This window comes from Passer domesticus, chromosome 10, assembly GCF_036417665.1.
Source record: "Passer domesticus isolate bPasDom1 chromosome 10, bPasDom1.hap1, whole genome shotgun sequence".
Classification (NCBI taxonomy): Eukaryota; Metazoa; Chordata; class Aves; order Passeriformes; family Passeridae; genus Passer; species Passer domesticus.
In genome coordinates this window covers 10,746,248-10,772,586 of record NC_087483.1, presented here as the reverse complement: position 1 = coordinate 10,772,586, position 26,339 = coordinate 10,746,248, and the positions used below count along the sequence as shown (strand labels likewise).

The 26,339-nt window shown below is 42.0% G+C and overlaps 1 protein-coding gene across 2 annotated transcripts in view; it reads right to left on the bottom strand.

Moving 5' to 3' along the window:
• ADARB1 (adenosine deaminase RNA specific B1) overlaps nucleotides 1–26,339 on the bottom strand; it is a 60,222-nt gene that overhangs the window by 5,143 nt on the left and 28,740 nt on the right. For both annotated transcript variants that reach the window (XM_064433766.1, XM_064433767.1), the window contains exons 4-9: nucleotides 22,090–23,021; nucleotides 14,552–14,666; nucleotides 12,616–12,784; nucleotides 11,959–12,107; nucleotides 11,189–11,357; nucleotides 2,217–2,398 (exon numbers count right to left, since the gene is read on the bottom strand). In XM_064433766.1, coding sequence (XP_064289836.1) covers nucleotides 2,217–2,398; nucleotides 11,189–11,357; nucleotides 11,959–12,107; nucleotides 12,616–12,784; nucleotides 14,552–14,666; nucleotides 22,090–23,021 — 1,716 coding nt within the window. The remainder of the gene's footprint in view (nucleotides 1–2,216; nucleotides 2,399–11,188; nucleotides 11,358–11,958; nucleotides 12,108–12,615; nucleotides 12,785–14,551; nucleotides 14,667–22,089; nucleotides 23,022–26,339) is intronic.

Sequence of the window (26,339 nt, the reverse complement as noted above, 5' to 3'; positions counted from 1 at the left end):
AAACCTTTGCACATTCCACAATCTTCCTCACTCAAGGAGGCCACAGATGGCAAAAAGTTGAAAACATTAAAAACATGGAACTAGGAATGAACAAATTAAAGATGTGTTAAGGATTTCTAAACACAAAGATTTCAGTACCTGACTGGGGCTTGAGCCCAGGTGAACTCCTGCATGCCCACCTCCCACAGTGGCTCCTCCCCAAAAAAGAGTTTGTGCAGGTCACCCTGCAGATGGGCAACTTGACATTGGCTCATTTATCCAACCACCCTCACTCTGACTGAGGAATAATTTTTTTTTCCAGATTATTTTAGAAATTTACAAGATTCAAACCTGTCTTCTCTTCAAGAGGGGTGGCCACCTCTCACTGAGAGCTCAACTGCCCTCAGTGCTGGGGTGCTAAAGGAACCCTGAAAAGCTGGATCCTGCAACCAAGGCTTCCAAGAGTCAGCACAGGAGGGAGTTCTCTATGAACAGACAGATTTCCTGCATCCCTCAGCTGAAAAACACCTGCTCTGATATGCATGTTTCCCACTGGAATTGAATATATGGGGATGTGTTAGTGGTGGGCAGGGCAGTGCTGGGCTTGTGGATGGATTCGATGATCTTGGGGGTCTTTTACAACCTCAATGATTCTATGATTCAACCTGCTAGCAAAAGGTTTAAATAAAAACTCTTATAAACAAAGAAAGATGATGAAATACAATTTTTAGCAGTACAAACAGTATCTCAAAACAATTTTGACTTAATGCAGGTGCCTCAACAGACATAAAATTTGCTTTGTTAGAGGAAGAAAACCTGTTTTGACAGTACTTTCTCAGCTAAACAGGCAGGACAGTGGGGAAACACAGGTATTTCTGTTCTAGTTCATTCCCCTGGTGGAAATAAATCTCAGAGGGGTGTGTGTGATACAAGAAAGAACACAGAACTGGAGACAGGTATTCCTGCCATGCTTCTTCTAGGTAAGAATACACTGAAAAATGTGAATCCAAGAGCACATGGGCAGCTACACTAATGCCCCAGCTGAATCTAACAGCAGAGGTCAGAAAATCAGCTTTCAAGACTGAACCAGTAAAAGAAAAGACATCAACATAGTTCTCAGCCCAACCTCCTAAAGAACCTTCCTGTACATTTTTGAGATGTGTATTTTTGTGAAAACTCCACAGCTGAGAACATTTCCGAGCTCTCTCTGCCGCACAGCAAGTCCTGGCTCAACTGTTTAAACAGATGGTTCTCTTTCATGGGAAATAGATGATAGCACCATTGCAGAAAGATGATTTTCAAGAAGACAAGGTACTGTTACATGCTGTGAAAAGGATAACAAAAATGCTTCTCACCCTGCCACAAACCTGCTGTCTTGAAGGACTGATAAAAATTGCCAAAAATCAGGCAGAAATAGTCCATACATCAGCTACTATGCCCATAAAACTATTAGATATTTGGTACAGAGTGTTGCAACTGTTACTTACTTGCTAATAGAAGGAAAAATACATTATTTAACATTTTTATACATCCTAGTTCAGGGAGTCCTTATCACCTTTCTTAACTAAAGAAATACTCATTTGTTCACAATGCTCTTTTCCCCACTCCGTCCCCAGATATTTTTAAAAAATTCATGTCATACTTTAAACATGCTTTAAAATTATGAGCTGGGTTTTCTTCCCTGGAAAATAAACACATGCCAAAAGCTAACCTCTACAGAACAAAGCAATAAAAAGATCTCAGTTCTAAAGCTTTCAGAGCATTATTGTAACAAGCCATTTTAGAATTTAAGACAGGTGAGGTGTTATCTCCGTCCATTTTGAGTTGATTATTGACCTAAAAAATGTGAACCAAGTGGGTCTATCTTGTCATAGTGACAGATGAAGGGACCACTCAAAAAAAATCTGCAGTGCAAGAGAAGTGAGTGAGTGCTAACACACTATTCCACAGGTGGGAAGAGATTTCCCTAAGCCTTCAACTCTGCTCACATTTTCCTGGGCATGCTCCATGAAAACTCATCTCAAGTTTCATCCCCCAGTTATTTCCAACTTTTAAAGGTCCTTGCTATGGTATTTCTGACTGGCTGTCTGTATTATGTTTGGACCACAGCTCCTCTATTGCAAGCAGCAAGCAGTTTACTCACAGCACACAGTTTGCAAGGTTTTGAGAGCTACAAAATCACAATGCTACTGGAACAGACTTAGTTACCGGCACGGCCTTCTCCATTAGATACTTGCCACTAAGTAAAGGTCTGTTGAGTGTATAAAGAGGTGGTAGATCTTCTATCTCTGCTATCCTCTGGTAAACGGCTCTGGATAGATGATCCCCATGATATAAACTCCCCAAGATGATGCTAGAGAAGTAAATTGGCTCCACAAAGAGGCTAAGTAAGGCTCCTTGAATACCCAATACGTTCCACCTAAGAGGGAGGGAAAAACAAAACAAAACAAAAAACAAAAAAACACTTTCTTTTTAATGAAACAAGTAACATCTGCCAGACATAACAGCAGTTAATCACAATGGACCAGACTTTCAACCCTTCCTCCTGACTAGCACATGACCATGTAGCATAAGCTGTGACACCTGCCAGAATTTCAGAGATCAGCTATGGGGATACTCAGTGTAATCCTGAGTAAAATGACCTAAAACAGGAGCAGGCTCTGTAACTTGTATCCCTGCTAACATGTCTGGTGATGCATTTTCCAGCACTCTAATGCCAGAGATGGACAGGCTCAGTCAATGGGAGAAAGCCAAACTGTGAGATTCTCCACCAGAAACAGCAGCTGATACCTCCAGAAGACACCTGGCAGGGAGAAGAGCATCCTTCCCAGAGCACAAAAAGGATTCTCTGCAAGACCTCCATACCTCACCAGCACAAGGAAAGGTCTGTCCTTCAAATCCTGTCCCAAGTACCCAAATCCTGCTGACACAAAGGGCATAAGCACTGGCTTGCAATAGCAATGGGACAAAACTGAATATGAAAATTGAAAGCATACAAAGAATGCATACAATCCTTGCTCTCTTTAGTTGCTTTACAGATTCCAAACATAAATCCCTGTCTGAGCACTGTGATTTACACTGGATCAGGTCTAGAGGCAGGGATATAGAATGCCTAGGAGCAAAACCCTGATTGTGATAATTTTTTTAATTGTGTTCATTTGATAAAGTTTGGGTTCTCAATGTCTCTGTAACTGTCACACAAAATACTTTTGAAAACCTCAACATCTCCTGCAGAGTATTTTCAATACCTTGCTCTGAGGACTACTGAGGCACTGTGAAAATACCATATTTCAGTCTTGGAATTTCAGAATGGTTTGGCTTGGAAGGGACCTTAAACATAATCTAGTTTCAAACTCTGCCATGGCAGGGACACCTTCTACTATCCCAGGTTGCTCCAAGCCCTGTCCAACCTGGAGTTGGAGTCCAACTACAAAAGCCACACACAAGCAGCAGGAGAAGTTTCCTTTGGTGCTTGGATAAAACAGAGGAGCACATGAGAAGCTCTTGTGCTCCCATAGAATGGTTGTCCTTATTAAAAAGCCCATGTTATACCAGGTTTCAAGGTTCTGCTAGGAAAACAGGGAATTCAGATGCTGCTAACAGTGTTGCCTGCAGCTTGTGCTGGGCAGGCTATACACCAGCATCCTCTTAGGCTAGAAATTCCACACCAGAACTGTTTCACTAGTGCTATAACTGAACTACACAGGCTGGCTTCAGGACTTGCAACATGTTTCTCTTTTTAAATACAAAAACAGTAAAACAAAGATTATAATCCAAAGAAACTATTTCTTTGCATATCTTTAGTGATGATGAAAATGGATGCAATATCCATTAATTTACTCACCTATCATGAAAAAATCTGGCCTTAAGTGAATAAAATACTGTGCTAATATATGAGGTGTATTTTACATGGAATAAAGGCATATTTTTTATAAGACTGAAAACACAATTAGCAACCAAGTGTCAGAGTAAAGATATCAAGTGAAAATTGCTGATTCCCAGGACCAATATGCCTTTCTGACTGCTACAGACACAGGTAGCACTATGGAACAAACACCTGGAAAGAATTTTCCATTGCAAGCTGAGGTTTGCAGACAAGGCACGTCCCATTTCACATTACATGATCAGTGCTTAAGTGATGATAGACATTTTAAAATTGGCCAAAGCACTCCTCTGGCAAGCCCTTACTTCCTAAATAAACCCTTTTCCTTACTCCTGACTTCAGTATTTCCAGAGCTCATGTTTTGCTGCTTCCTCCCACAGCTGGTGACCTTCTCTGGAGCAGAAAATGAAAGCTGACATTTGTCTTGTGAACTTCTGATCAGAGAAGGGTGAGGAGTGAGGACAGCTGAGCAAAGCTCTGCAGAGAGGACTGAATGAACTGAGATTATTGGGCACAGGCCTGTTTTGCTGGGTTGAGTTGAACCCCGTTGGCACCCCAGCACACACTGCTCGTGCTGGGCTCAGAGCAGTGAGCCTGTGCCAGCACTGCAGAAACCACTCACACAACCAAAACTCTTCCTATTCCACAGCCAGGGTTGGGTGCTAGTTCGGTTTATAAAACTAGCTTTAAATTTCATTGTTAGAAGAACATATTCTCTACAGAAATGTATTCTTATATCAGGAACTGGTTGCAGTGCAGAGACAAACATGAACCCAAGAAAATCACATTTAGAGGCTGGAAAAGCCTCTAAAATCATCAAGTCCAGCCACTAACCCTGTCCAGCACCATCCTGCTCACCACTGCTCCCAGGTGCCACTCCCACACACCTTTTGGACACTTCCAGGGACACTCCACCACTCCCCTGGGCAGCCTGTTCCAGTGCCTGGCCAAATTTTTTCCCAGTATCCAACCTGAACCTCACCTGGCACAGCTTGAGGCCATTTCCTCTGGTGCTGTCCCTTGAGACCAACCCTCAGCTAACTGTGCCCTCCCATCAGGGAGTTGTGGAGAGCAAGAAGGTCAGCCCTGAGCCTCCTTTCCTTCAGGCTGAGCTCCCCCAGATCCCTCAGCCTCTCCCTGCCAGATTTATGGTCGTGTTCTGCAGATCACAGCAGAGTGAAAGAAAGGACTGCATGGAGACTTTCTTCTTGTTCCTTTTTTATCCTGTACTTCTGTCAAACAGTGATATCTCACTTCCATCAGCATGTACACTCGAACAACTTTTATGAATATAAACTGAGAAGGAACCACCACCACACATCAGTTTTCAAAAGGCCACAGGCATCACCTCCAGAAGTGGTAAAACTGCCTCATCCTCCAGCTTACAAACACAGATTGTCAGAACTCACACCAACAACTGCTGCCAAAATAGCATTAACCTTTACTGAAAGCAAAATTTCTTTTGAAATTAAGGGGCCAAATGCTGTATTTCACTACAAACCATGCAGTACAGAGCAGAAAAAGCAAAATGCACTGCAGGAAACTTCAAGGCAGTGTTGCCTTTCCAGTGGAGCATTTAAACAAAGAAGTTTTTTTTTTTTATTTCACATTAAAAATAGCATCAGAAAAGAGCTAAGTAAGTGAAGTGACCTAAGTCTAACTTACAAACCCAAACCTGGGTGCTGAAGAAAGAGCATGAGCAGAACACAGGAATGCTGCATCACATCAACAGATACTGAAATGCCTAAAGCAAGGCATGTAAAGCAGAGTTACAGATGGGAAAGAACACCCAGGGAAGCAGGCAGGGAAACTCTCCCAATGTAAACCTTCTCACTGGAAACACCTGCAATGCTTGTCTAAGGTAAGCAAAAAAAATTGTCTTATGACAGTATTTAACATATTGTGAGCATTCTGGTTTTAAGTTACTACACGAATTTTCTCTGACAACCTTCAAAAACTTTACCTTAAAGTAATGATATTTAAAGTGCAAGCTCTTAGATGGGTATAAATAGCCACAAGATTTACATTCAGACTGCTAACATTTAAACAGAGGTGCCCTGATTTGAGCTGGGGCACAGCTAACTGTGATTCCTGCACTTTTGGAGTTGAAGACAGTGTTGGGAAATGCTCCTTCAAACCAGTACATCCCAACACCTTCACAGGCTCAACCCCAGCCTTGGCCTTTGCAGATCAATGCACATGGGCTGTGTTCAACTCCTGCCAATTCACACAGAGGACATTCTCTGTGCACTGTGCTCACCTGATGTCTTATAGGTGAACACCTCAGTGGGAAATCTGAATTTTTAAAATTTGTCACACTCACTGGTTTTCTTATTCTATATGCACTGCTGTATATCCTGTTCCTAACAGACTGGAGAGTGGAAGCACTTCCTCAACCTTTCTGCTGTTCCCAAGCACACTGCACCAAAAAAAGAGGGTGGAGAAACCAGAGACTGACACCAAACCAAGAGGAGTCCTCTCCTCCTTGCTATGTTGCCACATTTCTGCTTTGGACCACCATCTGCTCAGGGGTATCTACAGAGGGTTCCTAAAAGGTCTGTGGATTTCTTCATGAAATGCAGCTGATTTCACAGCTCTTGACACATGAGAAGGTAAGCAAAATTTAACTCTCAGCAACACTTTCACAGCTTGCTGGTAGCACCTCTTGCCAAAAATAAAACCAGTTAAAAATCCATGTGCCAGGTAAAAAACCTCCTCTGAATTTTCCAAATGCAAAAGGTACAGAAATTCTGTTATTCACATTATTTTAGAGAAAATGCAGAATTGAGGGAGGCCTAACAGCAGTAAGTCATACAACCTGATATTAATAACATCTTAGTTATTACTAGTTTTTATGCAGAGAGCAGGATGGGGCAGGGGAGTCACTATGTGTAACCCACAATGGTGTCCACATGGAACTGGTGCCAAAATTCATCTCAGGAAAATAAGTCTCCTGCAACTACTCAAACAAGGCAAAACCTGACAAGTGTTTGCAGTTCAAAGAGCTTCTAATATCAATATAATTTATAAACAACAATTACTAAGAAGAAATGAAAATTATTTAGTTGGCACTTCATTTATCACAAGTTTTTACTTGCAACTGATGGCAAATGAGAGAAGGTGTCACTGTGGAAGATGTAGCACTATCCCAGAAACCACTTCTCCTTCTGGCATGCAGAAGGCACAGCTTTAAACCTGATTTCTCTTTGTCTCCTAAAGAGATTAATTCTCTATGACCACTCCTCTGCAAGAGCCACAGTTGTAAACAGGCAAGGAGTGAGAGCTTCTTTGAAATCAAGTGGCTTGGTCAGCAGCCCACACTACAAATCATAAGTGCAGGGAGTCTCTGGTCTTGGACAGCAGCTCTCCTCACAAACACCATTTCAGATTTGCAGTTACAGACATGAAGAAGTTCTCCCCTCGTAGCTGCACTGAGGCAGGCAACCACACAGCTCTGACCTGTCCCAACTTTTTGGCATTGCCTGGATCTGCTACCTATCTGTTCTTGGAGACTGTAATCTTATGGTTTATGACTTCCACATCTTCATGAAGAACCTTTGCCTATTACAGCAAAACTGTATAAAAGCTGCAGAGAAAACCACCAAAACCCTGAATGGGGTCCTGGACTGCATGTTGGTAAGTGACTCAGTCTGGGCTGGGGGGAGAATACATCCACAGAGGGATCAAGCTTAGCACCTTTGGGGTGCTGAAAGCCCTGGGGCTATCAGCTGGCACACACCCTGCACCGAAGGGTGGAGGGAGGAGAGGTTTTGGGTGTGTGGTGAAAAAGCCTCTGCTCAGAGGCAGTGAATGCCCATCCTCTGCTGTGCACAGCTCACCTGTGGGCCCCTTCACCCCAGGAGAAGCTGCAGGACAGCAGAGGGGTGTCATGGCCCATCAAAGGCCCCCGAAGAGGTGCCCAGACCCTGCACCAGGCATTGCACAAGCTGCAGCACATCCAGAGTCCTGCAAGGCACAGTGTCCAACTGGCTCCCTGCAAGGGAGGCACGTGTGCATTCCCACCTGCCCAAAACTTAAATTCATCCACTGGATTCTACACTTTTCAGGGCTGCAGGGGACCCTCACCACCAAGGCCAGATGAAGGGGAGCAATGAGGCATCACTGGGACCCTCAGAAGGGTGACACACTCCTACCTAACCCCTGTCACTCTCCCCCTGTCCCCCTACCCCCCATGCACACTTCTTTCTCTATTTCTTTCTTTCCTCTTTCTTTCTCTTTGCCTCCTTTACTATTAAATAAAATATATCAATTTTTTGGCACCTTGGTTTTAATCATATTTTTTGGGTATTTTTTTAACATTCAAAGTTCTGTCCATTTTATACACAGAGACTTAGTTTTCTTTATTCTTCCTGGTTTAAACCAGATTGTAACATATGTGATATAAGCTGCGAGGGTCCATAATGGTGCACTTTGGGTAGTCATTTCTCACCACCTGCCCTCAGGTATTTCACCCGAGTGCCACAAAGCCACCACACACTGCAATTCACATCAGCTCCTGTCACTGGGTTAAGAACTGGTAAGGAGAAATGCTCACTTTTGAAGGAAAAAGAGAAAGAATGAGTTACAATGTCTGTTTGGATTTCCCACTCTGCATGAGCACAGAAGGCCAGTGGATGGGCATGTGACGTTCTTTTACACAAAAATTTATCAGAAAAATATTTTCTTTTCTTTAAAATAGAAGACCTCCTTTTTAACAATTCAACCTACAAAGTTTTCCTCAGCTGCTAGAGCTTTTCTGAGAAACTATGTGATAAGGAATTTTGTGCTTCTAGCAGGACATTGGCCATTAACTGGAATGTTTAATGAGAAGCTAAGTAATTATTTGAAACCATAAATACAGGCAAAAAACCCACATCAAAATAATGACAAAAACCAGCATTGTGAAGTACCATGGCACCAGGCCAGGACACATTTAAAACAAGTGCATGTATATTAATGTTAACTGGTCAGAAACCACTCTAACACCTCACTGCAGAGCCACCAAGCTCCTGTTTTAATGCCTCCAGTCCAAGTGGGATTACACTCATGGTTCTCCCACATTTCTCACAACTTTTCCTGGATGTTCCTGCCAGGTCTAGGAGGGTGCTGGGCAGCACACTGCAGCAAAGCACTCAAAGGCTGGAAACAGCAACGTGGATTATCCAGATAATCCACACAGATGAGGCACTTCAGATACAAGTGGCTTGATACAACTGCAATCCATCACCCAAAATTCATCCACATCCTTCCCAGGCTGTCACTTGTGAACCTCTGGGAAAGCTCAGTGGAAATTCCTGGGTCTGAGGCATTCTGGAGGACTGACTGCTGGGCACTATGGAGCAAGGCAGTCTTTCAAATGTAAATGGATAAAACGTGTCAGGGAAATGTTAAAAAAAAAAAAAAAAAAAGATGAAAATTTGGGCCTCCTTACCAGTCATACAGTCTTTGTTCTGTGTCAAGGGGTTCTATTTGCTTCCTTCACTGGCACAAACAAAATTATTCCCATTAGCCCCAAGGAGAGGTGACAGCTAGCTATGGAAGCAAGAGATGGATTCTGTTCTGCATCACAGAAAATCAACAAAAGAGTCAAATGTGTTCTAGCTCAACAACTGGCTTTTTTTATATATATCTGCAATGACAATGTGATAAAAGAATGCGGCATGAATCCCAAGTCAGGTGGTTGGGAGAAGCCCCTGGCATCAAACTGGGGGATTAATTTGGTAAATTTTACTGAAAATATTATAAAAGAAGCCAAAATGTCATTTTTGTAGAATCACCTTTCCCCATCTGCCTCTCCTAGCTTCTGAAAGGCCCTATTCATTTATGTTAGGGGTATTTAAACTAAAATAAAATGTCTTCCTTCAGTAGAGATGCTGATTACTTGAGACAAGACTAAAGGAACAAAGCCATTATATAACCTTCCTCCTCTATTTTTCATTTGGCATATGCAGTTCACAAGAATAGTTCCAACTTAATATCTTTAATAAACTTTGAATCAGGCTAAAGGTGACTTGAGAAAACAGCAGAGCTCTTTTAATTAAAACATTTGTAACATACATATCATTAAAAATAACTAAGAGTATCATTAGCTAAAAAATGTGGCATTTCTCATCTACTTTGCAAGAGCACAAAGGCTGCAAACATGCAGACTCATTCAAAAAAAATTGATGTTGCAACTCTCCCATACTTCCAATGCTCGTTAAGGAATACTGCTGCTGATTTTTTTTTGTCCATTTATGATTTTGAAAACAACAAAAACCTTTCAATCTTTGTCAAAAAGAACAAAGGAATTTGGAAAATATCCAAGAAAGGAATTTGATGAAATACAAATTAAAATATTGTTTGGAAAACAAAATATCTCAATAAAATATTTAAACTATAATTAAAATTACAGAGCAAGAACTAGAAGTGCCCATCAATTAGGATTTTTTTAACAGGGATGCTTTTCACCATAAAAAAATAATAAAAATCTAAACTATGCATGGAAAATGTAAGAATCTAAAACACCATGGAATGGCTTGGGTTGGAAGGAACTTTAAAGCTTATCCTGTTCTATCCCTGTGCCATGGGCAGGGACACTTTCAACTAGACCAGGTTGCTCCAAACCCCATCCAACCTGACTTTGAACATTTCCAACGATGGGACAAGGACATATATCACCAGAAGAGGTTATCCAAATATAAGTAATGCAAGACATTTATTGTACTGCTTTCCTGATGCTATACTACTTTAGGGGGAAAAAAAAATCTAAAACATTCCTTTGCTATTCCCCAGTGACAGAAATACAAAACAAAGCTGATTTGATTAATGATTTGATGTGGCTGGAATGATACAGAGTGACTACACCTTCCCTCTGAAGCCAGCAAAAGGTGTGACACCAAGTGCAGGTGAAGAATCAGAGCTTTATCACAGGGGTGACAGCCACCCTCACACTATGTCCAAGCAGTGAGATAAGCCCATCAGTTCCCTGCACATTCATTGTGGGTAAGAGTCCACCTCTCTTGTAAGAATCAGAGCATGGTTTTGGATTGGAAGGACCTTAAAGATTATCTTATTCAACCCCACTGCCATGGGCAGGGACACCTTCCACTAGTCCAGGTTGCTCCAAGCCTCATCCAGCCTTGGCCTTGAACACTTCCAGGGACGTGGCAGCCACAGCTTCTCTGGGCAACCTGTGCAGTGCCTCACCACCCTCACAGGGAAGAATTTCTTTCCAATATCCCAACCAACCCAGCCCTGCTTCGGCTTAAGGCCATTCCCCCTTATCCCATGCACTCCTTCAGCAATAACATCAACAGCAACAAGCCCAACCACTCAGAGTCTCACCTGGCTATCTTGTCACTGCAGGACATGGTCAGCAGCCTCTCTCCTTGCAGCACCCCATCCCACGTCTGGATAGTGGTGGTGGAGCGCACAGGGATGGTGCCTTCCCCAGACTCGATTTTTGTCCGCAGCTGTCCTCTGGCTTTGCGGTTTGGATGCCTGTCCCCTTGGTCTGAAGGACAAAAAACACTGAGGATCAGCTGAGGAACCTCCTCAAAGGGTTTTACATTAGAATCACAGTAAGAAGGACTGATTTGAGGTATCTGCCTGCAGTTACTGCTGGCTTGCATCAGTTCCTACTGCTCTTGGCAACTTTGCTTCAGCGTCAGACACCTCTCACAAGCACTGCCTTCCAAAACACACTTGCACTTAAACCAAGCTTTCACCAAAGGAGCAGTAGGAAGCAGGCAGCTCTGGAGCTCTGTTCTGTGTGTTACAGAGTTAAAATGAAGTTAATGTGGAAGGGGCAGGCAGAGAACTGCTGTTAAAGGATGGGAACAGGGAAAAGGGATGGTTAGTGCTGTAGGAATACTTGCTGACTCACTGGCTTATCTCAGTTAGCATCAGCCTCTTCAAGACCACAGGGCTCATCACTCTATACTGAACTTCTACCACAGAGGAAGAACAGCTCAGATTTTTTTGGAAGAGATCTTTGTCTAACACACTTCTATGCTAAAAGGAAAGAAGACACCTAAATTTTAACCGTGCTGCTTGTACATGCCCCAAGAACAATTTAAGCTCCCTTGGGTGGAAGAGGAGGACTGCTGTCATACCCTCTTGTGCTGCTTCATGGGGTGAGAAAATCCGAGCATCACCACAAGGAGATGTGCTGATATAGAGATGGAACTGCACATTCTCCTTCAGCTTAAACCCGCCTTGCTCTGATCTGATGAAAATGGATTTTTGCTGATCTTCTTTATTGCTGAAACAGAGAAGAAAGCTGGAGTCAAAACTGACATTAACATGGAAATAGGCACAAGCTGGGCAGACTTAACAGGCGTTAAAAACAAACACAGGATGGCTGAAATTTCAGTAATATAAATCTAATAGTTGTGATAATTAACAAAATTAAAGGACTATCAAGACAGGAAACAAAGAGCTTGTGGCAATCCCAGATGTCAAGAGCTTTCAGGCACTTAAATGAAACATCAGCAACCTTTAGCCCACTTCATATTATTTTGATTTATACTTTTACATTTTACAAAATGATTGCCAATTATTTTCCCTGTCCTCCCCTCTCATGATTGACACCTCACTGAATAAATGTTTTGTTCAACTCAAACTTCAGGGCAAAGAGCACGAGTTCTGAATTCAACAACCTAATGCAACAGGACAAGTGCTTTACACAGGAAAAATGAAGACAGATGTTTTCCACAGACACCTTTTCAGCTCTGTGGGATCAGCTCATCATCTTTTTCCCTCCAGCTTACCTTAGGTAAAGCTCAAGTTGTGTGTACAGAAATTTCAGCAGACACCGTCGAGCTATAATTTCTGCATGGCAATCATTTAATGCAAGACCACGATCACTCATGTATTCACCATTGATGCATTTTGTTCCTGTAGAAACACTTATTACCAGGGCATCTTTCACATCTGTACCTGCAAAATGAAATTTCAGGAAGGAGATGCAATTAACATCACAAATAAAGCACTGAGCGATCTTCTTGCAGAACCCAAAGCTCTTCTTTTCAGCTGTTTGCTTCTTTTAAAAAAAATAAATGTTTTTTCTTCTGATGATTTATTTAAAACAAAAGCTTCTCTCAGCCATACCTCCCTGCACCAGCACCATCAGTGTTTCTTATGAGAACTACTCTTTTCATGTTGGAGCTCAGACAAGTTAAAAATTGAAAACCTGCAGGCAGAAAGTGCTGCTTCAAGAAGAATAATTAAAGCCTGAGAACCCTTTTTTTTTTTCCTGAGATTCAGGCAGCCAGCAACTTTCAGCTGTACCTTGTGGTCACCTATACAGATGTTCACAGCCACTTTAGAAATCTGAAAGGCATTGGTTTATTAATGCAGCTAAACATTATGGAAGGGTATTGAGCTAACAACAGGAAAGGTAAGACCAGGGAAAAAAGAAATATAAAGGCTTAAATCACTGTAAAGATTACCAGTACAATGTGTAGTTCTTGATATTAAACCATTCCATGCAAAAGTATGTTGGGTGAATGCTTTCTAAGCAGAGAACTGCCTTTATCACTCAAAAAACCTGGCTGAATGAAGGACTAAGAAAGACAGGTCAAAATGCCACTTAGCAAAACACTCAGGGATAAAAAAAGCCCAACAAGTTAAAATGAACCTGAGCCCTCCTGGGCCCTTGTGTCCACAGGGCCAGAGGAGAAGCACCAAGCTGTAACACAAGGCCATGCCATGGGGTCATTTAATTGCAGACACGTGTTCAGAGCAAGATACTTTCTTATTATGTGTAAAGCTATTTCTTCTGTTAATCAGAAGGCATTCACATGTTAGTTAAGTCTTAATTCTTTGGCACATGACTCTTCTGGGAATTGCACATACAGGGCTGTAAATAGCATAAAAACCTGTTAAATACCACAAACAAATATCACAAAACTAAATAAACAAAACTACAACATGCTCCTCGTGTATTTGGGGCTAAAAAAGTGTTATTAGCAGATGGAGGTGTGGCTGCTGCTCAACAGAGCTTGAGGAGCATCAAGGCTTCCCAAACCTCCCAACAGCCTGTGTGAGTGGGAGGGCAAGAGATCAGGGGGGGACACAGCTGGGACAGCCTCAAAATGAACATTCCACCATGGGTTCACATGGACTGAAGACCAAGAGAAACCTTAATGTGAGGAAAATCAGCAGCAGCATGGTCACAGATTAGTTTAGGGCACAACTTCACTGTTCTGGGTGATTTGGACAAGCAGAGATCTCGTGTCAGCCACGACACCACTGCCATCTGCCAAAACAAACTGCTTTCTTAGATATTTTTACTAAAATGACTAACATAGAGCACTAAGAATAAAATTTAGCAAGAATAACAAAGTGCAAAATCTTAAAACCTTGGAAAGAAGCGTAATTCTTACATAATGTGCCCAAACCAGGAATACTGATGGGGGATTTTATTTATTTTCCCAAAGTTTCATGATTAACTTTAAAACCTAAATTTTGTGAGCTACTCAGATGTCTCAGGCAGAGGACAGGAACTCTGTGGAAAAAGAAGTTTTTGCAGGTCTAATATTCCTGTAAGTACCTGAGATTTAACTACTATGTTTAGTCCACCTTCAAGATTAAACCATAAAAATACATTTCAATACTGCTTGACTGAAAAGAGTTAGTTTACTAGATGCAAACAGAGCACGCATATTGAAGCATTGAAGATACTACTTTTTTTTTTTTATTTACCTGTTGTCATGACAACTCCAGCAAGGACTTTTCGACGTGCATGTGGAGATGAGAAATTTTCTGTCAAATCACTGAATTTATCTACAACCAAGCGTGCAACAGCATCAGCTAACACCTGTAGGACCATACAGAAATGCACATTAAAAAAATTAATTTTAAAATTAGAGGAGCATTAAGTTATAAAGATTTACCCTTTAAAATTACTGGACAAAGCAAATGAAGTGAGTTTTTATTGTTCACTGTAAAAATTGACATTGAGGTGTTCCTTGCAAGGGGAAGCAGAGGTTTGAGTGCTCCATGTCTACCAAAACAAGGTCAGACAGTGCTAAGCAAAGCACTGAAGCACCTAATGCCCATGATCTGATGAACATTTGAGGCTTGGGAGAACAACTGGATAGACAGATAAGTCTATACTCTCATGCTCAAACCTCAAAACACATCATTTCAATATCCTCAACATTGAACCTGACAATAAGATTGAAATAAAAATCCATGCCCCTCAAATGAACCTTTTTTTAACAATCTAATTCCTTATCTAACTATTATATAAATAAGGACATTTTGTTTTCAATCCTAGTTTAATGCTATTTTTACAAGACCTATACAAAGTTAGGAATAGAAAATATCAGTGTATAACCCAAATAAGCTATCTCAAAATTAGGAAAGATTTCTGGTTTTCAGGAAAACTTGAACTTAAAGTCAGGCTGTAAGTGGGGCTAACTTCCAAAAGGAAGGAAAACTTTGAAACAGCAGTCCTGCTTCTACTGACAGACAATCCAGATCAGCACTGCAGCTAATCTCACCTGCTGTTTTCAAGGCAACTGGAACTGTAACTGCTAGAAAAGATGAGTCAAGACCAAATTCTTGTATTTTCACCTGAAAAGAAGCTGAAGCCAAGGCAACCCTGTGTTGGTAAGCAGCAGTATCTGAGATGTTCTAGGTGTGCACACCTGGCCCACAGCTTCACATGCCACAACAACACAGGCATTGTGTCATACCCACCATTCAGATGCTGGAACAGAGAAGCTGTGGCTGCCCCACTGCTGGAAGTGCTCCAGGTTGGACAGGGCTTGGAGCAACATGGGCTAGTGGAACATGTCCCTGTCCATGGCAGGGAATGGGACTGGATGAGCTTTAATGTCCCTTCCAACCCAAACCACTCTATGATACAGATGTGTTAGATGCCCAAAGGGAAAAAGGAAAAAAAAAAAACACAATAAAAAAAAAATAGAAGAAAAATGTTTGAAGACCATCAGCCCCATTCACCCATTTCCTTACCAAGGCTCATGAGAACCAACCAACCTAGAAATGCTGTGGACATGCTCTCAGTGTTAAGTTTCTTTTGGAAAAGCTTTAGCAGCCAAGAAATAACTAAAGCTTGGGTGTCATGATAGCAGAGCTCAGCAGCTCTCACCACAGCCTGACAGGAAACAGTGACCAGCAGTCAGGATCCAGCTGGACCAGCTTCATCAATGTTTTGCAATCACTCAACTTGTGGAATCAGAAGACTCTTGACATTGCAAACACCAATTTTCTTGAAAATTTGAATGGACTGCAACTCAGAAACTCCATATATTTTTCAGGAATACAATTTGGCTCAGAGGTCATGAACACGTCTAGTCAGGCACTCCTTTAGAAACATGGTCTTTTTGTTGCTGGACCCAAAAATGGGTTAGTCCATGTTCTGCCAGTACCACAATCACACAGCTAAAATCTGCATTTAATAGTACTTACCTATTGTAGAAAGCTGAACTTTAGGTAAACACACAAAAGAAAAGGCAAATAATTGAGTGGTTTTTAAGCAGCCTGGTCTTAGAAATGGAAAATTGATACACAAAAGGCTTAAATTATTAAGCTCCCTGCAGCCATGAGGGCAGATCACTGTACAGCCAAGGCACAGAGTCCCCATTGCAGTGTTTTATCCCTAGCCTCACTGTGCAGTGATGGATACTTGCTTCCCAGTTGCAAGTTTCACGCTCTCACTTCTGTAATCCATGTATTTTCTGCTCTGCCCTACTCTGTGATGTGCTGGACAGCACATTGTAAAATCACGCTGAATGACATTGGGATGGAATTTAGATACTACAGAAACAGACTATTCCAGACAGGAAATGCTTCAGGTCACTTCCATCCCAAACTATGCTATGCTTCTATGCTTCATAGAGGCTTCAAACCTGCAAGAAAAGGTTTGGCATCCAGGGAATAAACCATGTGATTCACCTTTTCTAAAGAAGTGGTGGTGGGTGGTGACTGGAGGAGTCTTCCCCAACTCTGGGAACTGAAACTGCCATGTGTTCCTGGGAAGAAATCCATGGCCACATTGCCTGCTAATGCCACTGATAAAAAGCTCCCTGAACAGCAGCTGGGTAGTAAGCCTGCATACAGGTTGCATCCATTAGCTTCTTCCAGAAGGGTTTTTTTTTTTTTTTTTTCAAATAACAAGCAAAGCAGAGGAAACTGTGGTGTTGGTATACAAAGGAGCACACAGTGAGTTCCTCCAGGAAGATGGAAGTTTGCACAGCAAAAGGATGGAGCTGCATCTCACAGAGCCTGGAGCTAAGCTGTTGGCAAGGAAACCTAAAAATGCTTGGATGAACTTGGAACCGGGCACTGGGGAGGATTTATGAGAGGTACTAAGCAGAACTCAAGCAAGATAAAATGAACCTTGGAGATGCAAACAATCCAGGATGAACTGGAGAGGAGGAAAAAAAAATCCCTGCCAGAAAACAGGCAGATATGTTAAAGTTTGCTTATTTCTATTTGTACACAAATTGTGAGACAACAGCTGGGCAATGAGGAATAAACACTGTTAAATGCCTATAGGTGTAGTCACTAAGATTTTGGTCTTTGGTAAGAATACTCCCCCAAGAAATTAGAAGAATTATCCCTCTCTCCCAGGCAGGCTATTACATTGACATATTTAATGGCATGGAAGAGAAGGAAATAAGGCAGCAGCAGGAACAAGACTTACTGGCCAGAAATTACATCCTGCTGTCCCCATCTCAAAACCATGGACTTGAAGCTGTTTCCACTGCAAGCCCAGGCCAGTGACTGGCCTGAGTAGGGATCTTTCACATCACAATCTGACTCTACTGCCTCTCATATAAATAAATATTAAGTGGAACAGAAATTGAACTCATGTCTCACCTTCCCTGTGAATGCCCTAACATCTGACACACAGTTTCTCCACCCCCGCTTCTGCATTAAATCATTATTCCAAGTTGAGTAATTCAAAAAAGGAAAGACCTAATAATAGCTGACAGTTGGCTCAGTAAGGCATGTGAGCTCCAAATTATTTTGGGTGCGTTGTTCCCTTCTCTGAAGAAGCTACAGTGAACCCACTCCTTTTCTACACACACAGACTGGTTTTAAATACAGATGTTGCAGCAATGCTGTAGCAGAACAACCCTGATCCTTCACACTTGAAAAATATTCAGGAGCTGATGAAGTTCAGGTCAATCTGGAGCTGAAGGAAGACCTTGGAAGGCCCTGAGGACCCCCAAGATGAATGCTGGGGATCCCCTGAATGGTGGGAAAGGCAGCAGCAATGGCTCACATCTCTCACAGAACTGACCCAAGACATCTCAGTCCTTTGTGCTCTCCTGGGATCTCCAGGGACCCCTCTCAAGCAGAAATGTTCTCCCTTGGTTTGTTTTGATTGTTTTTCCTTATCTCCACAGTTTATGGCTTATGTGAACTTCCCACTGCAGGTAAAATCCAGTGACCAGCACACACAGTTCAGAGAACTGTCCTGTAATGATTTAAAGAAACTTCTGCTTGGTTGTATAGTCTTTCACTGTTTATGCTGATATGTTTGTGTTTATGTGTGTATTTCTTTCAATTCCACAGCAATTATTCCAACAATAATGCATGATATTCCCATAAATATATTCAATATTATCTTTTTCCCAGGTTTGAATCCATCTCATTCTTATTCTCCTGTATACACAAAGCAATCCACTGTTGTGAACTGCCTGGAACTCCTCGGTACCTCTCCAGAAGCAGCTTTCCCAGATCTCCAATCATGTTCATAATTATTTGTGTATCTTTTATAAATTTGAATAATTTTTTATACTTCCCTTCACTCCAAGTGGAACCAGGACTAAAAAAAGCACATCAAGTACAAGCAGCCATTCAGAACTGCTTCTCACCCCATTTCTCCTGCTTAATGTTTTGTTTCAATGTCTGTCCACAACAACAGAAAAGATAAACTGAATTAGGTGAATGATTAAAAATACTCTCTTGTGATGTTTTTCAAACTGATTTCATTTGCAGCTACACTGCTCATTTGTGTAGCTCAGCTTGCTTTCTCTCACCACAGTCAAGCTTTCTAATTTAAATAACTCTATTTAAGCTTCAATGTGTACAATTTCAATTTCCAGCTCTTTGCACACCATGACTAATGAGTTATCTTTTTAAGTAAACAGTTTAAGGAAATAACATTAGGAAAACCTCTGTATCAGCTTTCTAACATAGGCCATTAGTGGCCTGAAGAGGTGACACCTCCAAGCAGCAGGATCCCACTGTCTGGTGGAAAACTTTTCCTTGAGTGACACCAGCAGCCTGCACTGCTGAAGGTGTGAGGTATATACTGGGAATTACTGCTAGCAGTGTGTTCTTTTCTCAGTTTTACTCCAAAGCATTTGGTACTGGCCTGAGAACTTCTTTTAGGGACAGCACCATGCCATCTTTGACAGAGGTGTGAGACCCCTCCAGAGAAGGCCACCAAGATGTTCCAAGAGCTGGAGCCCCTCTGCTCTGGAGACAGGCTGGGAGAGCTGGGGTGTTCACCTGGAGGAGAGAAGGATCAAGGGAGACCTTAGAGGCCCTTCCAGTGCCTGAAGGGGCTCCAAGAGAGCTGGAGAGGGACTGCAGGCAAGGGCCTGGAGTGAAGGAGAAGGGGGAATGGCTTCCCACTGACAAAGGGCAGCATTAGATGGGATATTGGGAATAAATTCTTCACTGCGAGGTGGTGAGGCCATGGCACTGAGAGGCTGTGGCTGTTCCATCCCTGGAAGTGTTCAAGGGCAGGCTGGACAGGGCTTGGAGCAACCTGGGACAGCAGAATGTGTCTGTGCCCATGGCAGGGGGTGGAAATAGAATAATCTTTAAGGTTTATTACAACCCAAACCATTTTGTGATTCTATGATTTTTTTGGATCAGTTCACAAAGCAGAGCTAACCATAAAAATATTTTCTTTGTTTTGGAGATGCAAGTCACTCTAACGCAAGTGTGACAATCTGTTCAATACCAACACACCCACTGCCAAGGTGCTAAATGCACAACTGCTGAGATTTCCAGTGGGACATTTCTACCCTCTCTGAGGCACGTGTTGAGTGTGTTGCTGAGTTTAACTCACTTTCCTAGCACAGAGATGTTCCTGACTGCAGGGAACCTTCCTTCATCCCTGACAACAGACCAAGCAGACAAGCTTGAATTGAACCACAGGACCAGCACCTCAATAACCCCTGTAGAGCCCATAAGATTATTCTCACATCCATTTTACAACAACCCATTTTTGACTGCAGCAACCCTTCTGCACCATTTGAAACTTTGCACGTGTGTTTCTGCATTTAACTCTCTTTGGGGCACCTGCAGCTCTGCTGGGGTCACAGACAGACATTCAGCCACACTCACGGCCACCATCATCACAGGGAACATCTCTCAACTCCATTCTTCTCACCACAAATGAGCTACAGGTAGGTTTGGACCTGCCACCCAACAGACAATTCCATCTTCCCTGGCAAAAGCACACTGTACTTCTTTTATTACCCCCAAGCACTTGGTATTTGATTTTTTCCTCCCCTCACATATATCTAGCTTTTTTCCAACCCGATTAACATTTTATTTTTCTACTGGTTGTATCAAATCCTATCCTCATTTACATCATTCCTGCACTCTCCAGTTTTTGTGATTTCACCCACTTTAGGATTATCTCTGAATTTAACATTTTTTCACACAGTAAACAATGTCTAAAATAATTAAACAAGACTTCTAAAAGAAGATAAATCAAGCAGGACTTGAAAACAGCACAGATGTTTAAATCATTAAATACATACCAGACCAAAATCACTAATATATAGAAGACCTAATGTAATTCCAGTAACAGCTAATTATAATTCAAAGCAAAGCAACACAGTGAAGTGCTTGATGACATCCTGATGACAAGCTGATCAAAAGCCCCTGAATAAAAAAATTACTTGAAATAGGGTCTAAATGAGGCAGCACCCATGTACCATCTTTTTCCCAGCTCAGCTTGGGTTTTTCACACTTTCCTCTTCCAGTTTCAGTTTTCACCATTTTACTGATGCAAGAACTAAAAACACATGAATTACTAGCAGTGAATTTTTTTTTTGGTGTCTGGGGTCAAATCTACTTTTAAAAGCAGAGAACACAGTCTAAAATCACTGAATCCACTGAAGAAATTGTAATTACCCAAAACAGCATGATCCTGAATTTGAAAATTAAGGAAACATTTATCAGTAACATAATAACTGTGCAACATTAACATGAAACTATATAGGACATTCTAAAATATACATAATGTCCATATATTTTGAGAAAACAACATACTCAAAATAGTCACATTTACTTATATTCTTTGACCCCACATTATCAAATCAGAACACCATGTTAGATTTTAATGAAATCTAGAACAATGCTTTTGAGATAGGTAAGGTCAAAGCCTTCAAGTTCTCATAATAAACGGAAAGCTGCAAAAGAATTCACAGACAAATATTTTAATTTATATTTAGGGCATATAATATCATTAAAAAGACCCAAGAGATGCAGTAGAAAGACAGGAGTCAAACAATTATTACCGTAGTTTGACTGGGAAGAAACAAAAAGAAGAAAAGAGGGGAGAATTTTTCTGCATTAAAAAACCCTTAACCCTCCTTTCTAGTGATTTCAAACTTCTGATCTGTGTCTGGTATGTTGGATACTTTCCCTAGTTCATTAACTATTTGATTTAAATTACTTCTCCGCCAGATTTGCTTGCCTAAGTAACTTCTATATGCATATTAATTAATTTGCCTAGAGCACAGCCCTTCAGATGAGAGCCATTTAACCACACATCCTGGATACAGGCACATGGAAAGCAGTGACAGTTGCAACAGCCTCACTTAATCTGACCTTGACTCTGTGTTTGCAGGAGAGAATGATTTTCTTCTCTGCTAAAAACTGTTGTATCAAATAATAACTTCACTTCCAGCAGTAATTCTCACTTGAACTCCATCTAAGTCTTGCTGCTGAGACGAGCAAGATGTGATTCAATCTTTCCCCAGCACAGACCGTAATTCAAGCTGGCACTGGTGCTCTCTTACACAACAGGATCAAGGCTGAAAACATCAGAAACAAAGCCTCTTCTCTGTGCAAGAGAATACAATTGTCAGAAGCTGTAACTGTATAAATCACCTAATACAGATACACATATATATAGACACACATGAAGCAGAAGCAGAAATGCTGTTCAAACTGATTCAATACACAATTTGACTCCTCTTGGTCATTACCACAACACCCAAAGGGTTTCTCACCTGTGGCAAGTGTAACTGGAGCCCCTCGCTGGGAATGGGCTGGCGAGATGGAGTCTGGTCCAGCTGCATGTTGAACAGGGATGCCAGGGCTGACTGAGCAGCCCGAGCTTTCGCCAGCTTTTTGTTCCTTCCTGAGCCTTCGAAAGTCTGACCGTCCACCGCCACAGCCATGACAAAGTTCTTGGCGTGGCTCTCTCCGCTCTCCGAGAGGAACTCGTACTTCAGGCCGGGGCGCAGCTCGTTGAGGATCATGACGGGATTCTTCCCGCTGGCCGTGGGGTAGGGGGAGGGCAGGGGCAGAGGCGACTGGGAAAGGCTGCTGGCCACGGCAGACGACGGCAACCCGTAGTCCCCGCCGGAGCCAAAGGAGCCGTCCCCGTTGGAGCCCAGGTAAAAGGGAGCGTCAGAGGGGACTGGCGTCTCAAAGCCGTTGAAAAGGGTGTCGGGGAAATCGGCTTGGTCCGACGTGAAGTCTGTGTTGACCGACAGAGTCCTGCCCATGGCCAGGTGGGCCTCCGAGGCGTTTGGGAACTGGACGAAGGAGCGCAGAGCCTTTTCGGCAGCGTGAAGCTTGGCTTTCTTTTTTGTTGGGCCAGACCCCTCAAACACCTGCCCGTTGACTTCCACCGCCATCACAAACATGGGCGCGTGGACAGGCCCCGTCTGGGAGAGGAGTTTGTATTGTAAACCGGGTTTAATCTCGTTGAGCTGCATCAGGGCGTTCTTTGGCAGAACGGGGCCGGGCGTTTTCTTCCTCTTCTTGGGGCGAAATTTGGAATGGCCGTTGTTGCCCTCCTCCAGAGGTCTCTTCCTGCTGCTGCTGCCACCGCCGTTGGAGAGCGGGGTCCCCTCGCCAAGGCCCTGCCCGGCGCTGTCCTTGGGGGGAACGTTGTCCACATTGCGGTTCTCTTTAATGTCGGTGCTGCTCGAACCTGCGGTGCCCAGAAAGAGTAACTTACAATGCCTTCGGTGCAGGATCTTGTAAATGCAAAATTTATAGATTCCTTTATCTCTCTTTGTAACCGGTTAAGTGATGTGTGCTCACAGGTTAAATGTTTTTGCAATGCAACTGGAGATGATGATAATGTAACACAACCTCTCAATAACTCAAGAAATAACACACTCAATCTTCAAACCACACACCTGATACAACTGCACAGCAAAAAATCACTACAACCTTTTTCATTTTAATTATGCTGGAACAAAACTTTTACTTCTAAGTTATATTTAGCCTCAGAAATTCTTTAAATCAACAATATGAGCTATAGCAACATATGCCCACAAAACAAACAACTACCATTGGTAAAGTAAAAATGGATGCCTAAGACCACAACTCTGAGCCAGATATTTCACTCTATTCTATTATCAGTTTAGTCATGTCACTTTTTTCCCCACAGTGATTTTAGTTGCTTAAACTGAAAAACTGCATAAACAAAAACTTTGTTGAGAGCAATGAAAAACTAGGCAGCTCTTTGGTAAGTATCATGACTGAAGAGTGTTTGAATGCTTTTATTTCTCTTCAGCTATTCTGTATTTTTCAAATTCAGTGGGTTTTTTACGCTTTTTCTAAACACTCATTTCACCTCATCCCATTTTTTCATCTCATTTTCTCAGGAACTACAGCTGCCAACTGTGCCAGAAGGACCACAACTCCATAAATTTCCAGATAACCTTCTATTAAAAAAATCTGTTTTGTCATTTACAAGCATAATTCCTTGTCAAGGAAACTGCTGTCATGGAGTTACAAGCCCAAAAATCCCTAGAGATCCTCTCTAAGGCTATGCAGAATAGAAGTATGACAAAAGCTGCACACTCACTGAGATAATATTTTAATGGAAGGACAGGAAAAACAATATATTAATGTAATGATTTGTTTTCAAAAATGTAAGTTGGGGTAATGATATGTCAGAGCTATATATAAGGAATTGAATTCGCTATAAGTTCAAAGACGTCATTTTCACCCTGATAAAGAAATAAAGGAAATTAACTATTTGTGCTTTCTACTGGCATTTGTGAATGAAAAGGCAAATTCAATAGATCAAGTATTTTTAACTCTCCTGTTCCAAAACTTCAATCTATCTGTATTACATCTACACTGACTCAAGGTGGTAAATCGTCACTGAAATTAGAGCAAACCAGGTGGAAGCTCTCCTTCACAGTGACAAATTCCAGTCTTCCCTAAAAATCCCCTACCATGCACACATCACTTCACCCAGGTTACAAAGCTGATGGAATGGTTACTAAATTTTCATTTATAACATCCTCCAGCAAAAGCTCGATAGGTTACTCCTTTCGGTGCTCAAAGAGAAAAAAGGAAGGAAAAAAACAACAAGATCAAAAGAAAAAGCCGAAGCAGGAATACATTTCATTAAGTCATAGCAGCACAACAAAGAATTTACAGTACTGATCATTGCAATTAAGGTATTTAAATTCACTCAAGAATCAAAATTCTGAAGCATTTCACTGCTAGAAATCTGCTACATTTAACCAAGTATCTCTTGTTCAGCAACAAACATAGTGCCTGGAGAATGAAGGCTATAGGCCCACAGCTGTCAATACAGTGTTCATGCATATATTCTTTATAAAAAAATATATTTATGGTAGAGGAATCTAAGGACAATGGAGGAAATTTTTAAATCTTTCCTTATATCTCATCCAAAACACTGCCCTTACTGGTGGCACCAGATATTTGTTATTAACTACCAAGACTTTCAGGCTAAACAGAAATCATTGAGTTAACACTAATTAATGGTCTGTGGTTTCACTTCTCTTTACATGGAAGCCACTACCAGTGCCTGTAGGATGAAACCAGGAGTTGAACAGACTTCAGCTGAACATTAAGAACTTTTCCATGTAAGCATGTCAGCTGGAGGAACTCCATCAGGCAGGGGAAACAATGTCCTGACAGAAAGGAGGGACCTGTAGGGAGCAGGAAATAAACTTGCAGGCTTACCTTGTCTCATTAAGAGAGAAGGGAAGAAAACTACTCCTTGCCTGAGAGCTACTAGGCTTTGTTAGCCTTGGAGAACCTGCAGGGTGGAAGAAACTTGGAGAAGAACAACACAGGGAGCTGATCCTGAGTCAAACCAAGAGACCAGGAAAGGAGATAACTGTGGAGCTGATCTAAGTCCAAGTTTGTGGTGGAAAGTGAAAGACTTTCTGTGCAAACCAAAAGGACCTGAGCTTGTTTCAACCCACACAGTTGCTGGACTGCAAAGAAAGGTCTCTCCCTTTCAGACCAAGGGTGAAGGTGTGCTTTTGGTCCTTTTGGTCAGCCTGTCCAGCCCAGCAGTGCTGAGGCCCTCTAATTACCTGAGGGCTCGGGAAGATTAGTCAAAACATAACCTGTTCAAGTCAGAGATGTCACCTCTAAGCTTGTCCATGTTCAGACACGGACTAATTCCTCCAGCCCAGCCTCTCCCTGGAAGTTAGGAATAGCCCTCCTGGCTCTTCCTCACCTTGCCCAGTCCCCCACATGTGACAGGGCCACCAAGAGACACCAGGAGAGGGCATCACACCAGCATAAGGACATAGAAGTGTCCTCCCAGGGACATAAGTGATGCGCCCCAGGGCAGCCTCACAGCTCTGGGCTCTCCCAGAGATCAAGGCAGGGAGCTACACGTGCCTTTTTTCCCCAAAAAAACCCATTTTCTAATGGCTTTTAAAGACCCCATAAACCCATGGTATCCACGATGTCCTGAGCAAGGTGCTTCACCACTTAATCACAAATGGCATGAAAACACCTCCCATTTCTTTCTTTGATCCCTCACCTGCTAGTCTTACTGCATCTCCTGGGGTTTATTTGCTATTTTTTCAAGTTTGATGATTCCAATATTAAACACCTCATGTTGTGCATGATTTTACAGAAAATCTCTAATATTTCTAATCTTCAAATTTAATTTTTCAAGGAATGAATGCTTTAGAGAGCCCTTTGAAGTCCATCACATCTGCTGTGCATTTAAGGCTTGAAAGCAGCATTAACACATACATAAACACCTGATGACTGAGATTCTGTTTTCTTAAACATTTATACAACCCATTATTTAAAAAACGGACATTTTTAATGAGATTGGTGTATTTCCTTGTCATTAAAAATATCTGGCAGCTTCAACTAGATATTTGACTTGTACACGTGGAGGCCACCTTAGTAAAAATCATAGCTGACACCAACAACTTCAGCAGAAGGACAGTTCTGCCCCCCAGATTTCAGCTGAGCATTTACAAACCCAACAACACTCGAAGCAGGAAAA